The 16198-nt window shown below is 43.0% G+C and overlaps 1 protein-coding gene across 3 annotated transcripts in view; it reads left to right on the plus strand.

Moving 5' to 3' along the window:
• Dip2b (disco interacting protein 2 homolog B) overlaps positions 1 to 16198 on the plus strand; it is a 190604-nt gene that overhangs the window by 74009 nt on the left and 100397 nt on the right. For all 3 annotated transcript variants that reach the window (XM_027396571.2, XM_027396570.2, XM_027396569.2), the window contains exon 3: positions 15621 to 15746. In XM_027396571.2, the coding sequence (XP_027252372.1) occupies positions 15621 to 15746 (126 nt within the window). The remainder of the gene's footprint in view (positions 1 to 15620; positions 15747 to 16198) is intronic.

Consider the following 16198-nt stretch of genomic DNA (forward strand, 5'->3'; position numbering starts at 1 on the left):
TCAGTCACGTGGAAGGCCTCAAGGAGGGATTATCTAGATCAGGCTGGCCCATGGGCATGTCTTTGGGGGATTGATTATTTAAAAATATTAATTTCTTGTTGGTCGTCATATTCTTGCTGCTCAACCTCTTGCATTAAATATTATTTTGTTTTGTTTTTCCTCGTTTTTGAGACAAGGTTTCTCTGTGTAGCTCTGGCTGATATGTAGACCAAACTGGCCTTAAACTCCCAAATGCTGGGATTAAAGCTGTACATCATCATACCTGGCAAATGTTGGAAATCTTACAACAAGGTCCAATGCCTTCTTAATTCTCACAGTCAGTGGATTTGTAGGAACATAGATTGCAGGCCCAGTCGGGATTTCTGATTTAGGAGGTTTAGAGTGGAACCTGAAAATTTCTGTTAGGTTTCCCGATGATGCTTAGGTTGCTGGTCCAGCAGCCAGATTTTGAGAATCAATGAACTATCTCTTCAGATTATGTGAGCCAACACCTGTGGCTTAATCATTTGGATACTGACAACTCCCAAATATGATTTACAACCCAGATCCTTTCTGGAACCCTGATCCATAGATCCAACTGTGTACTTCTCTTCCTCCTCCTCTTTTTAGAGACTGGGTTTCACCATGTAACCAGGCCAGCCTCAAACTCAGAGATCCACCTGCCTCTGCCTTCTTATGTAATCTATTTAATCTCACTTATATTTCAACTTTTTCAAATTAAATTGATGACTTCTGAATATTGCCCTTACTAAACCACCAATCCAACCCTTACACCCACATAGACATCCATACACACACACACACACACGCACGCACGCACGCACGCACGCACGCACGTACACATACACACACACACGTTTTGTAAATTTGACAGAGATTATCTACATCAGGTTGGCCTGTGGGCAAATCTGTGGGGATTATCTTTATAGTGTTCATTGGTGTGGGAGGAGCCAGCCCACAGTGGGAGGCACCATTTTTTGGGTTTGGGTCCTAGACTGTACAAAGGTAGACAAGTTGAGCTCAGTGTTAGAAGGATGCATGTGTTCATTCTCTCTCTGCTCTTGACTATGGGTGTGATTAGCTATTTCAAGTGGTAGACTCTACCCTGGAATTATAAGTGTAAATAAGCCTGTTCTCCTTTGAGTTTGTCAGGATGTTTTATCACAGGACAGAAAATGAATCTAGGTCCTGCTTCCCTTAAGTCCCAACTTAAGTTTATATGTATTTTTAAAGTCTCCAAGTAAGGTCTTGCTGAGGTAGGCAAGTACCGTAACAGGAGCTCCCTCCAAGCTCAACAAATTATCCTTAGAAGCTTCATCTAGGGTTATTAGGATGGCCCAGGAGGTAGAGGTACATGCCCACAAGGCTGACAGGCCTGAGTTCAATTCCCTGGACCCACATACTGGAAGAAGAGAACTGGTTCTTGGAAGTTGTCCAATCTCCATCTCTACCTCACCTCAAATGACCAAGTCATCAGTTCTTGGTTTCCTTTTGAGCTAATTTTGGTAGATTCATTGTGCTGTTCACAGCATTCAAGTCTCTGTCTGTGTTGTTTGCCATTGCCCCAACCCCTATCCTCTCCAGTCTTCCCAGGTGGTCACCTCCTCGAAGAACCACTTTATTTTGTGATTTATTGTCTTCAGGTTCCGTTTGGTTTTGTTTTTTAGTTTTTCAAGACAGGGTTTCTCAGTGTAGCTTTGTAGACCAGGCTGGTCTGTAACTCACAAGAGATCCACCTGCCTCTGTTCTGGGATCTAAAGCCGTGTTTCAGGTTCCTTTTTGTAGTTTTGCTTGTGTTGAGTTGGTTCATGCACTTTTGTGGAATTTCCTGGTTGTTCACCTAGATTGTGTGCCTTATTTCCTAAAATTAAGTGGCTCTTAACTTCCTGGTAGTCAAAGAACATGCTAGTAACAAAGAGAAACTGTTAAGATGCACCTAGATCTTAGTCTGTCTCTGAAACTCATCTGTGTTTGGTGTTGTGAGAGTCCCTTGGCTCAAACTATTGCATTGTGTATGGGTCTTCTTGTTTCCACTCAGTTTTGTCCGTTGAACTTATTGGTATTGACAGGAAGTGTATTCAGGTATTTGCGTCTCATGGCATCTGTGTGGAAGGAAGCACCAGTCGCTATGGCATCATCACTTTACTGTCATTCTGTCAAGTTTTGGTTTTACATTTTTAAAGGCTTGGACGGAGCTCCTGTTACAGCACTTGCCTACCTCAGCAAGACCTAACTTGGAGACTTTAAAAATATATATAAACTTAATTTTTTAAGTATTTTTTTAAGTTTATTTATTTGTTATGTATACAGGGTTCTGCTGGCCAGAAGAGGGCAACAGATCTCATAACGGATGGTTGTGAGATGCCATGTGGTTGCTGGGAATTGAACTCAGGACCTCTGGAAGAGCATCCAGTGCTCTTAACCTCTGAGCCCTATCTCTAGCCCCAATTTTTAAGTATCTTAATTTTCCTTATATAAGAACTTTAGAGAACTTCAATGTCAGTTACCACCAATTCCCATGTTACATTTTAGTATTTGCCTGCCTCTCAGTTACTGCTGTTATTCTTTTAGGGACTTACTAATCATCTATACATTGTTCCTTTTGATACTTAACTCCTCTCAGATCAGCTTTCTTCTTAGGTACATTGTTAATACTAGGTACTTTAATGAGGATATTACTAGTAAATTCTTTCAATTTCTGTTTATCTTCCTTTTCTTGAATCTGTTTCCCAGAAGGAATAAGTTGAGGGTTGGACAAACTATGTATTATAAAATCTGTAGCAAAAGAAGACATGCTGCCTTTGTCTATGCCATTCCACAGAGCTGCAGAGTTTGAAAATGACATTTAGCTCTACTTTTTAAAAAAATGGCATGATAAGGATTTCAATAGGCACCTCCCCCTTCCAAATGTGTCCATTTCTTTCAGATTCTTTTTATTGCCTTCTTGGACTTTATTTACTCCTAGAGAGATGCTGCTGCTGTTTTTGTTGTGGCTGTTAAATTTATTTTATCCTATGTTTATTTGTGTTTTGCCTGTGCACCATATGTGTGCAGTGCCCATAGAGGCTAGAAGAGGGCTTCAGATCCCCTGGAAGTTGAGTTGCAGATGGTTGTGAGCTGCCATGTTTGTGCTGGTAATCAAACTCAGCACAAATCAAATCAAATCAAATCAAATCTGAGAGAGCAGCCAGTGCTCTTAACTGCTACACCATCTCCATGCCCAGCATCTTCTTATAAAGGTGGCTGCTTCAGTACAAGTGGAAAGTAACATTTGTCACTAATACCTTTTAGAATAAGAAGTTAATATTGCAACATTGTGTTGTTAGAACTTATGTGCATGTACTCATTATCTGAGTTCAGTTCCAAAGCTCTCATCCATCCTTCTACACACTTTACCAGAAAGTTACACCCTGGTCATCTGAGTGTGGTGTGTGTGTGCGTGCATGTGTGTGTTGTGTACATGTTATATATGTAAATATACATGCTTTGTATTTATATATACATGTCTTTTTCTCAAATGTTACATGATCTTTACAGTTGGACTTTAATGGGAAAATTTAGTAATCTAAATATAGCAGATACTAGAAGATTGAAGAACATGTTGAGAAGATTAAGTCATGGAAATCAAGTGCTGACAATTTGGGTTAATATTAATCTTGATTTAATTCAGTAGCATCTTAGTTTGTACAATCACCATGTGGCAGGAAGGTGACTGGTCCAAATTACCCTGTGAAATTACCTTTAAACTCTCAACATTAAAGTTAACTGTTATTCCTTTAAATAAAACCCAAACTCTGTTATTTTCGAGACAGGGTTTCTCTGTATTGCTTTGGAGGTTGCCCTGGAACTCGCTCTGTAGACCAGGCTGGCCTTGAACTCACAGATATCTGCCTGCCTCTGCCTGCTGAGTGCTGGGATTAAAGGCGTGCGCCACCAACGCCCGGCTGTTGTGCTGTTTTTTAAAGAGGCAGGTACATCTTTATGAAGATTACAGTCTCACTCAAGGCTCTGAACACTTTCATGAGAAAGAGAGCAGCTCTCAGCTCCTACTCGGATACATAGAGCTTTGTGCTCTGGCCACCAGCGGCCTGCAGAGTGCCTCACTGTGCTCAGGGCCTCCCAAGTCCAGAGCAAAGCTTGCCTTGGTTAGCATGCTTCCAGGAGGGGCCAGAATCTTAATATCCTTCACGAGTGGCCCAAAGAACTGGCTTCAGAACACGAGCCTTCTGCTGCCTCTAAATCATTCTCTCTTGACTAAGAGTGATTGTCTTCTGAGTGACAAGAAAATGGAAGGTTTTGTGTAGGGCCAACTCACTCTGCTGGTCTAAATTTTGAGTTCAGTGATTTTTTTTTTCATATAGATATCTAATAGCTCTAGATAGCTTTAAGACAAAAGAGTTTATTTTAAAGATATAGGCTTTACTGACAGAACAACAATGCATATTTATGGAGTAATGGGAGTATTCCAGGTGCTGTTGGGACACCAACATGGCAGCGCTGGACAGGGCCAACAGTGGCCTGCCTAGAGTCTCTATTGCTTCTGCCTAGAGTCTGCTGACTTGCTCTGGCGTGGACTTTCACTCTACACAGGAGTTTGCTGAATGACAGGAGTTGTAGGCAGTCTGGTTCCTCATCTGAATCTCATTCTTCTAGAGCTAATTTACTGTTACTATTTGTTTGAGTGGATGCATGTGCCTCAGGGTGTATGTGGAGGCCAGAGGACAACTTCATGGAGTTGGGTCTCTCCTTTCACCTTTATGTGGGCTTCAAGGCCCAAACCCAGATCATCAGATTTATAGGGCAGACAGACAGCTTTACCACGGAGCTGTCTCACCCGGTTTATATGGCAGACAGACACCTTTACCACTGAACCATCTTACCAGCCCTCTGAATTGCATTTTAAGAAATGTGCTGTCCCTAGCTTTTTGGTCTGCTTGTGTCCGATTGAACAGCTTTTCTGGGGTGTGACATTGCTAGGTCGGAAGCGTGGTTACCCTGTACAGGGGAGGGCTCTTCTCCCCTAGATCTCCCGGCTGCATGTCTCCACCCTCACTGACCTTTCCCTTCAGATCTGCTGACACTGTCCGGGTGCACCCATTGTCACCTGAGACTGCAGAATTTCCGTTTCAGTCCATTATTCCATTCATTTGTTGGCACAGCATCTTTCTGTGTCCCAGGCTTGTCTCACAGTCACCGTCCTCTGTCAGTCCCGAGAGCTGCGGTTCTAGGCATGGATGCCTGTATTGAGGCATTAATATTCTTCCCTCCTTCTACTTTTATTTATGATAATGCTAAGGGTGAAACCGAAGTCATGGGACATGTCACACAAGTGCCCTACTACTGAGATACATACCCATCAAGTTTTATTTTTAAATGAAATGAATTCATCTGTTTTAAATAATGTTACAGTCTTCTAGCAACAAAGATGCACAGTGCCCTGCCTCTCCTTCTCTAGGGACAAATGTCTTTCAATCTTTTTATTGTTTTTGATAGCTACTCTGTATTCTAAATAGTTTCCCCCCCCCCCCTCAGCTTTAACCAACATGAGGTGCTATTTATTCATTTCCTTCTATAAATGATTAGTATCAGCCTGGTGACAAAAACCTGGAATTCCAGACACCCAGGAGGCTGAGGCAGGAGGGCTACAAGTTCAAGGCCAGTGTGGGCCGTTTACTAAGACCCTGTTTCAAAATTAAATGTTAAGAAAGAAGGAAGGAAGGATGGAAGGAAGAAAAGAAAGAGAGAAAGAAAAAAGAAAGAGGGAAAGGTAGAGCAAAGCTGAGGTCAATCCTTACTCAGTGCGGGGAACACAAAGCTCAGTGTCTGTCACCTTTCCTCCCTGGACCACGGGCGTTCCCCTGCCCGTCTCCTTTCTCTTTCCCTTCCTTCACAGTTCACACCTCCCAACATATACCCTGTGCTATGCTCAGGGTTAGGAAGAGGGTGTGTGTGTGTGTGTGTGTGTGTGTGTGTGTGTGTGTGTATGTGTGTGTGTGTTTAGTGTATGTGTGTGTGTGGTATGTGTGTGTTTAGTGTATATGTGTGTGTTTAGTGTATGTGTGTGGTATGTGTGTGGTATGTGTGTATGTGTGTGTGTTTAGTGTATATGTGTGTGTGTGGTATGTGTGTGTTTAGTGTATGTGTGTGTTTAGTGTATATGTGTGTGTTTAGTGTATGTGTGTGTGTTTAGTGTATGTGTGTGTGTTTAGTGTATGTGTATGTGTGTGTTTAGTGTGTGTGTTTAGTGTATGTGTGTGTCTGTTTTGTCCTCAAGGTGTTTGTAATTTTGTAACCAGCACAATTAAGGCATGTTGTTTACTGTGATTACATGCCCTTTCTTACACAACTTTTTGCTTTTGTTCAGTTTAATACATCAGTTCTGTTTGTATTTTTGTAGAGTTTTCCTGTGTCCTTCCTGTCTCCTGAATTAGGTTAATCCCTTGTCCTATAATAGGCATTTTGGAAAGGAGTGGGCATAAATGGAAGTGTTCATTCTGCCATGTTGAGTCCCAACGTTTGTTCTCTTTCTTTTTTAAAAAATATATTTAATTTTTATTATTTATGTGCTTCTGCGTGTGGGTGGGTGGGGTGTGTGTGTGTGTGTGTGTGTGTGTGTGTGTGTGTGTGTGTGTGTGTGTATGTATGTATGTATGTACGTATGTATGTTGTGTGTATGTTCAGAATAGGTTCCCTAGAACTGGAGTCACAAGCAGTAGTGAAACCACTGGACTGAACATGGATGTTGGGAACCAAACTCAGGTCAGAGGTCAAGTGCAGCACCAGTGTTCTTAACCACTGAGACATCTCCAGCCTCTCACCCCAACACTTTGTTAAGATTGTTCTAGATTTGCACAAAGATGCTTGTGTTTATTTGAAAGAGCTCAAGCTGGGGGTGTTTTGGCACATGCCTGTCACCCCAGTGTGTGAGATGGAGGCAGGTGGAGCAGGAGTTTGAGGTGATCATCATCCGAGTAGTGAGTGTGAGGGCCTTATAGCAGAGGACATCAGTGAGTGCATAAGGTCTCCTCCCTTGGTTCTTCAGGTTAGCTGTTCACTAGCCAGCTGACAGTCTCCCTCAGACTAGGTCTGAGAAGAAACATGCATGCCCTGCTACCTCCTTGCTTTGGTGGCTTATTGCTTTTTAACATTGCCCCCACCCACCCACCCACCTACCCCAGATCAAGTCTGGCCTGGTGAAACAGCCCTGTAATTCCTACTTAAGCTTGAGGTAGCAGGGTATCTAGTTGAAAACCTCCTTGGGCTGTAGAGTGAGTTCAAGAAAAGCCTGAGCAACTTGGGCAACTTTGTCCTGAAATAAAAGGTGCTCAGGGAGTGGTTTAGTAGTGGAGTGCTTGCTTCATATGTGTGGGGCTGTAAGTTCAGTTCCTAGCACTGTAAAAGTTAATTAGTTAATTAATTAATTAGAAACTGCCCTTGAAGTGCTACTGTGGTTGTTCCCCTCAGATCCCAGACCTTTTGCGTTAATGTGTCACCACAACTGTTTTTGATGACTTTAGTGAAGAGGTTCCTCTGTCATACTGTACTGATGTTGTTTCAGACTATTATGTACGTGTTTTTCCTTTATTTGATTTCTTTTTCTGTCAACTCCATTTCATTGTGTCTGTGTCCCAGTCAGGTATGTGGACCAGGCTGAGCTCACCTTTTACATACTCAGCCTGTAGATGCATGCGCGCGCGCACGCGCACACACACACACACACACACACGCACGCACACGCACACGCACGCGCACGCACACGCACACGCACACGCACACGCACACGTACACGCACACGCACACACACACACACACACACACACACACACACACTGCCGCCGTCTTAGGGATAAGACATAAATGTTTGTGAGTGTGGTTGTGTGGTGCCCTTCTCTGAGTGGGTGCTGTTGTTTTGTTGGGGTCTTTAGTTGCTCCCGAGTTTCCCGTACACAGGCAGCTGCCCTGCAGGGCTTGCTTTACAGGCTTTTCATCACAGGTCTTCTACATGTGGTCCTGCCTCACGGCTATGCAAATGTTCATATGACCGTGTTATAGAAACAAAGGAAAAGCTTTGTGATTTAGCTCCCGCTGCCCCAGACTATCAAGAAGAGCCTGAAACACTATTTTCCTCAACAGCTTTCTGTAAGAACAAGAAAGCAGAGTCTCAGTTTAGTTTTCATAAAACATATAACCTTGTATACCTTGGTAGAAGGGATTTGCTTTGGGGTGTATGTGAAACACATACCCCACACATGCATATAAGTGGCTGCCCACATAAGGACATCAGAGGACAGCCTTGGGTGTCACCTTTCACCTCCTGACAGGATCCTTTGTTGTCATTTACCATGGCTTACACCAGGCTAGTTGGCCCCCAGCCCCTAAGGGTCCCCCAACCCCCTCTACTACCCATCTTTCTGTAGTAGGAGGGCACCAGGGTCACAGATGGGAACTTCACCCACTGAAGCGCCCTAGCCCCATTGAGTAGGGGTTTCAGCCACAGCCTTTAATCAGTGTCCTAATCTTTAAATTGATAGCTCCTTTTCTCCCACTACCCACTGTCATCGGTAGATATGGGGAGATGAGAAAGATCTCATTACTTGTTTAAAAACAAATTGTAGGTCTGAAAGACCACAGCCAGTTATTTCAGGAGCATAAGAGGAGTGCCAGCAGCTCTGACCTCAGCCTCTGTGACGTTTTGGGCAGTGGAAGGCTCTTATATGGACAGGGTGCCAAATATCAAAATACACAGTGTGTGAGAGTTCTTAATGGAGTGCTAAGAAACTCAAAAGGGCTGCTTTTGAACAGGAGTGATGTTTTGGGGTATGATTAAGTAGGCCTGTGTGTGCCTCTGAGAGGTAGGTGCTACCTGCTGTGGAATCTTTCTGTCCATCTCATTTTGATTCAGAAGCTACTTTGCAGGTAAGGCTCCTGCATAATGGAGAGCCTGCCTCTTCAGATCCCAGCCCGGGTCCTGTGCTCTTTGTGTGGGCGTGGGTAGAATGGGAGTTGCCATGGCTGCACACACATCATTGTATCTACCCCATATATCTTATCAGAAAAAAGTGCAGTCTCTTTTGGGGCTTCTTTTTCCCCTTGAATTGTCCAAGAGCCCCAGGGACTGAGGCAGCAGTAGAAGTGGTCCAGCCTCTACATCCGAAAGTGAAAACTGGCTGGGTGCTACTGAAGCCAGTCCATGATGCTGACCTGCTTCTTTTCTGCCCCTCTGATGTACCCTGAAGGTGTTGCCCATTTCTTTTGACTCACATACTCCTCTTGGTTCCCAGGGTGGAGTTCCCGGAAGTGTTCCCTTGGTCTCTGGCACAGCCACTTTCCTGGTGTCCTGTGGCCCAGAAAATCTGTGGGTCAGAATCAGTCCAGGCAGGCACTTAACTCATGGTAGACCAGGGCTGCTGACCCCCTACCTTCACAGAATCCACACTCTTCCCTAGCTCGGAACCCACCACTCACAGGCCTTACCCCAGATGTGAGGCTCTCAGCAAGTCCCAGTGCCTCAGCTCGTCAGCACAGACCCTGAAGGACTCTGCATCCATCCTTGAACAGGGTGAGAAAGAGGCAGTGACCCTGTGTAAGAACTCGAGTGACAGCTGGTCATTCTTCTGAAGGTAGCTCTGGATGGACCTCATTTGTTAACAGCATCTGCCAGATGCTGTTACAGTGGAGTTACAGTGGTGTGTGTTAAGGAGCCTGTGATGCTTGCACTTGCAAGGCCGAGGCAGGAGGATCCTGAGTTGAAGGGTTACGTAGTGATCAAGGCTAGCCTGTTTTGTGTATAGCTTTGATTTTGTCTCATTACAGAGAAAGGGGAGGAGAGTCAAGGGAATGAGAAAGGAAGGAAGGAAAGTTGAGGAGTTGCACTGTTGCAGCATTACTACCCTTTCCTTCCCAGCATCATTTTGTTTCCCGTGCAGTGCTGTGTTCGCTCCACCAGTCTTCCTTGTCCATATCAAGGTTTCCATCCTTTTCTGGGATGCTGCAGACATCTCCCTGTGGAATAAGGTGGCTTTCTCTTCTCCGTGCCCAGCAAGGTCCTATAGCAGTGTTCCCTCTTAATTGTCATGCATCTTTCCTGAAACTCATAGAAGCTTAATTCCCTGTTATGTGGGCTCAGAGAGCTTTGTTCTTTTCCTTGTTAGCACATACCACAATGGGGAAATTTGAGGTGGGATTGGTAGGGGTGGGAGGGAGGTAAGTGACGGTAAGGGGAGATAGTAGCCAGAATGCATTGTGTACATGTGCGAAGTTAATAAGAAATGTGCCAGGTTAAAAAACGTGGAACAAGCCAGGCTGTGGTGGCTCACGCCTTTAATCCCAGCACTCGGGAGGCAGAGGCAGGAGGATCTCTGTGAGTTTCAAGACTAGCCTGGTGTATAAAGCTACAAAGAGAAACCCTGTCTCGAAAAAAAACAAAAAGCAAGCAAGCAAACAAACAAACAAACAAACAAACCATGGAACATTAATGATCATTATTCTCTGGTGCTCCTGTTTGGATGCCAGCACCACAAGGCTGGAGAGCAAGTCTGCTGTAATCACCTTTAAAACTGCAAGTGTTTGGTTCCCTGGTTTCTCTCAGAGCTGTCTTCTTTCACTCTATTTCCCCTACACATGTGAATATCTTGAAATCATAGGCAGAGCCAGAGGGTAAGGACCGAATTGGCTTTCTCCAATTTTCCTAGGTGGGAAAGCTGTGTGCTGTTTGTTTTCTACTGTAAATACCTGTTCCTGTCTGTGCTGTCACTGTCACTGTGCTCAAATAGCAGACACCTAGAAGGCACACCACCTTTCTGGAAAGAGTGATAAATTATGTAAATGTTGACTGTTGAAAAGGGATGCTTTCAAGAATTTAAAACGTGTTTTCAAAACAAAACAACAAAACCACTAACCAACCTTCCTTCACCATTTAAACGTAATGGTGACCCCTAGTGGACACTCTGCACAGTTGCCTTAAACAGCTGAAGAGTAACCGTGTGATGATCTCTGCTAAATTCACATTAGGATTAAAGACTTCATTCGTGAGGCTCCTGTTCCAGCATTTATGTACACCATAATGCCTTTCAAATTGCTTCGATTTTATAAATGTCTTTGTTTCTATAAATTAAACAGTGGGGGTAAAGAATTCTGGTGAATCTACTTTATCAGTGCTTCATTCCATTACATTGGGGACTTGTAAGTCCCATCTAATCCTTATATATAATATATAAAGTAAATTTTTTGGACTGGAGGGTCTGAATTTTTTCATTTTAATTCGTAGATTATCTGGTTATATTGCAGCATATAGTGAATTCCACCTTTGCTTTTAACTTTTCCTTACCGTGGTAATAAAATTACACAATTATCTGAAACACAGAAACTTTGTACTGTAGCTCCCCAAGTAATTGCTGAGATCTGATTGGATGGGGTCAGTGTCCTGCCCTCCCATGCCCTCAGACACCTCCTTCCATCCATAGACTAGCAAGTAGGGTGCACCAACACTCCAGCTTCTTGTTAGCTTCCCAGGGCATTGCTCTGCCTTCTCCCAAGTACACACTCACTGCTAGTTCCTACAGGGAAAGAGCAACAACTAAGCTTAGTGTTGGATAATTCTGATCAAAGATTCACTTTTTATCCAGGAACAGGAAATCTGAATATTGTTATATTTTAATAGGTCCTAACTTTTAGTTTAAGAGAATCAATATCACTTTTATTTTCTTCCTTATACTTAGTTATTCCCTAAAAGTTCTATAATGAACATCTGGTTTTATGTTCAGGAAAAGCACTTTAGCTGCACATGGTTGTACACAGCTCTCTCTCTCTGGAGCCAGCCTGTCTCAAAGCAGTGGCTAGAAATAAAAGTTAACAACGTTCTCTGGGTGGTAGTGGCACACACCTTTAATCCCAGCACTTGGGAGGCAGAAGCAGGCGGATGTCTGTTAGTTGGAGACTAACCTGGTTTACAAAGCAAGTTCCAGCACAGGCTCCAAAGCTACACAGAGAAACCCTGTCTCGAAAAGAAAACAAAACAAAAAGTTGATAAAGTTCATAGTGGGTGATTGTTTCAATTTCAGGAAGATGAGTTACCCAGCTGTTACATCCCCCACTGGACTCAGTGCTTCCTGGGCCTCTTTGTTTTTATTTTACAACTTCTTTTTGTATTTACTTGTTAGTTTGTTTGTTTGTTCGTTCATTCATTCATTCATTCATTCATTCATTCAGTGTGTGTATGTCTGTGCATCCCTACTTGTCTGTACCATGGAGTATGTGAAGGTGAGAGGACAACTTGCAAGAGTCAGTTCTCTCCTCTGCTGTGTGAATCTTGAGGATTGAGCTCTGGTTGTGAGGTTGTGAGGCTTGGTGGCAGCACCTTTGGCCACAGAGCCATCTTGCTGTCGTTGTTTGTTGTCTTTGAGACAGATCTTGCTGTGTAGCCCGGGGTGATCTCAAACTCACAGCAGTCCTCCTGCCTCAGCCTCCTGAATGCTGAAACAATGGGTGTGGGCCAACTTGCCTAGCTGCTTTTACATCCTTTCAAGACAGCCTCTTGTCAAGTTGAAGCAGATATGTTACACAATTGAGCCAAGTTTATTCTACCATAAATCCATGTTTCTATGGCATTATGTGTTGGGCATACTTATAGAAACTGTAAATAGAACTTTTGGGTTTATTTCTGACAAATTATAACAAAATGATTGTCGTGGTTTTAGACCCTAGAGAAAATGGGTTGACTTAGATGAATGGATTCCCGAGGGGACAGAGACAAACGCCACAGAGTTCCCATTACTTGGTTATTTGGTAAAGATCTGTGTGGGCTTTGTTTTCGGCGTCCATTCCACTGTGCTCCTGGCTGGGTGTTAACTGACCCCATTTTCATTAGAAGACTTGCTCTGAGTTATATGCCCTTGCTTGACCTGTGATAACCTGTAGCTGCTCCTGAGTGGAAATGTATGCTTTATATTTCTCTATTTTAATTAGTTACATTGAAAAATATAAAGCAGAAGCATGCCTAAGGAAGATAGTAAAAGTACTGAAATCTTTGTGTCTCTCCTTTTAAGTAAGAATTACATTCATTCTTTTAAACATTTGAATTATTAACTATACAATTTGGAAACACCATGTTTCTTAGAGTGATTTGTTATGTTGTAAAATAAGCAGTGGTAGATAACAACAACTGTAGTTTTATATGGATTCTCCACACACACAAAACAAAACAAACAAAAAACCTACTCAAACACAAAAATCCTCCAGACCAGCAGGAACATGTTTGAGGATCAGTGGGCCACCTCAAACCATTTTCCCTGCGCATATTTACAGAGTAGCTTATGTGTGCTAATGTGATTTCCTTCCTGTATATATCATCTGACTGTAGAAGTAAAAATAGCTCCTTTCTATTTTTCATTCTCTATTTAAAGTTGGTTGGACTGTATTTCAAGTATTTTCTCTAATAAGTGGCTTTTTGCAGAATCTTTTCCATGGTGGGCAGTGGTGTGGGTCTGTGGAGTTTTAGTCTGTTGGCCGATTGGTGGGATGCTTATCTTTACCTAACTGTTGACTCTAAATCCCAAAGCATTGATGCTCCCAGCTGAAGTCATTAATTCCCATCACTTTGCTTTTTAAAAGTCCTGGGAGGTTTCCTGGTGGCTCTTTTTGGAGCCTTTTGTTGAGGACCAGCAGAGGTAGACAAGCCAGGGTCTGTGCTCTGGCTCTGTAACTCCCAGCCCATGTCCCCTTTCCCTGTTAAAGGGACTGACTTCTCAGGCTTATTGTGCAGATTGAAAAATAAGATGAAACTACTTCCAGGCACAAGCATACATGTAAATGTTGATTATTGTAGATTGGTAAAGGCTTTCTTTGAAGGGCTGGATGGTATTTTAGACTTTAAAGATCCCATAGTCTCTGTCATAGCCACTTAGCTATGCCTGGACAGTGTGGACACAGCCACAGACACTGTACATGACTGTTTCTGGCTATGTCTCAATAAATTTGTTTGTAAAAAACAGACTGTAAGTCAGCATTGTGGCACACTTATAATACTAGCACTCAGGAGGATCAGGAGTTCAAGGCTACCTTCCCCTGCATAGCAGATTCCCAGCTGGCCAGGAAGATATGGGACCATGTCTCAAAAAGTAAAAGAAAAGAAAAGTCCGTGTAGCTTGGTTTGGTGGTACACACTTGTAATCTCCACACTGATGATGCTGAGACAAGAGGACTCCAGATTCTAGGCAAGCCTGGGCTACATAAAGCCTTTTCTCAAAATGAAAAAAAAAAAATCTAGGAGATGGGCCATAATAGACCGTTGTCCAAGACTAATAAAGGTAACAAAAGAAGAAGATGTGGAGAATATAGTAAGAATTCTATGTAGCTCTTATTTGAAGTGTACTATTGAAAATCTAGGTTGATTAAAGTCTTGTTTATAAACTCAAAACATTTAGAAAGTCTGTGTCTGCATGAGATGTTAAAGGAAGTAGAAGGGGACAGCTGGGAGTCAGACAGGGAGACCAGAGTGAGCTGGAGTGGGGCTGCAGCTCACCTGAACTGGACTGACAGTTGTCCTGTTATTACCTGCTTAGTAGTGTGTCATGGAACACTCATATTGTGTTAGACATGACAGGTTTAAAATCTCCATCTGTGTCATGCTATGTTCAGTTAATGAACTTTCAGTGAAAATTCTAGCAATAGGAACCAGTAAAGAACAGCTCTAGATCTGTGGATGAACACAGATGGAGAGCATCCTAAAACACATCCCTCATTGTGCTCTCAAATACAGTGTATTAAAAGATAATCTAGCTCAGTGTTGGGGCCATACCTGTGGTGAGATATTATTTATGTTTTATTAAAGCTTGCCTGAGGATTCAGAAAGCAAAGTTAGCCACAAGCCATAGAAACAGGCATACATCTTTAATCCCACGACTCAGGATTAAAAGGTAGACAGATCTTGGTTAGTTCAAGGCCACACTGACTACACAAAATTGATCCAGTGCTAAGAGAAACAGATCTTTAATCATAGCACTAGGGAGATATAAAAGATAGCAGCAGGATCTTCAGAAGTCAGTCCCAGGAGTCTCTAGCCACTTTGAGGACAGCATAGCAGTCAGAGTCAATCTGAGGAGCTGTGAAGTTGGGAGCAATCTGGGGATCCTCCCTTTGGTCTGAGCATAGGTAGAGGTAAGAGCTAGTGGCCAGCTGGTTTGCTTTTCTGATCTTCAGCTTGAAGCTTGAATACCAATATCAGTCTCTGGGTCTTTTATTTATTTTGCTATATGTACCTAGCTCATGTGAGACCTGAGTTTGACCCTCAGCACTGCAGAAAACTCAAACCAAGTGGCAAAAACCATGACCTTGTTGGAAGTTTTATTTAGCCATTTTATGGGACAGTCTTAGGGATGACTTTTACACAACATTTATTGTCTAGTTATTTCTTTCCTATTAGACCATTGATGGTTACAGCTATAAGGTAATTTTTTTAGCTTGAGGCCTTCACATTGAATTTATGTGCCTGCCGTAACCTTTAATCCTTTACTATAGATGGAGGATAACTACCTTCAGCTGTGGCAAGAATGAGCAAGCACTCAGAACACACTAACTTCCCACTGTTGCCATTGAATAACCGTCTTCCAAACTTCCTTTTTTAGAAACTGATTCAACAGGACAAAAAGACAAAAACCAGACTCCTGCTCCCACTGCAGCTCAGACTTCTGCTCCTTCCAAGTACCACCGAACTCGATCTGGAGGGGCTAGAGATGAGCGATACCGATCGGGTAAGAAGGAATTGCAGAAGTTTTCCTGTCTGTAGTGTGAACTGTGTGTCTTGAGCTCTATGAACTGTGTTCTTAGCGGTGTGAACTGTATGGCCCAAGCAGTGTGAACTGTATGTCTTGGGCAGTGTGAACTGTGACCTGAGCAGTGTGACCTATTTGTCCTGGGAAACGTGAACTGTGTGTCCGGGGCAGTATGAACTGTGTCCTGAGCAGTGTGAACTGTGTTCTGAGCATTGATGTGCTGCTTTCTGTTGAGCCAGAAGGTTGTGTTCATTCATTCAACAGTGTATCTAGTGTCAGCTGTTTCCTGACCAGACAACAGCAAATGAGACCATTTCTGCCTTCAAGGAATTTCAGTTTCAGAAAACGAGCCAGACAAGTGCAACATCATTGTGAATAAATAAGTAAAAAGAAGGTGGGAGTTAGGTCCCATGGGCAGAGGAGGTCATTTT

Source organism: Cricetulus griseus, chromosome 2, assembly GCF_003668045.3.
Source record: "Cricetulus griseus strain 17A/GY chromosome 2, alternate assembly CriGri-PICRH-1.0, whole genome shotgun sequence".
Taxonomy (NCBI): domain Eukaryota; kingdom Metazoa; phylum Chordata; class Mammalia; order Rodentia; family Cricetidae; genus Cricetulus; species Cricetulus griseus.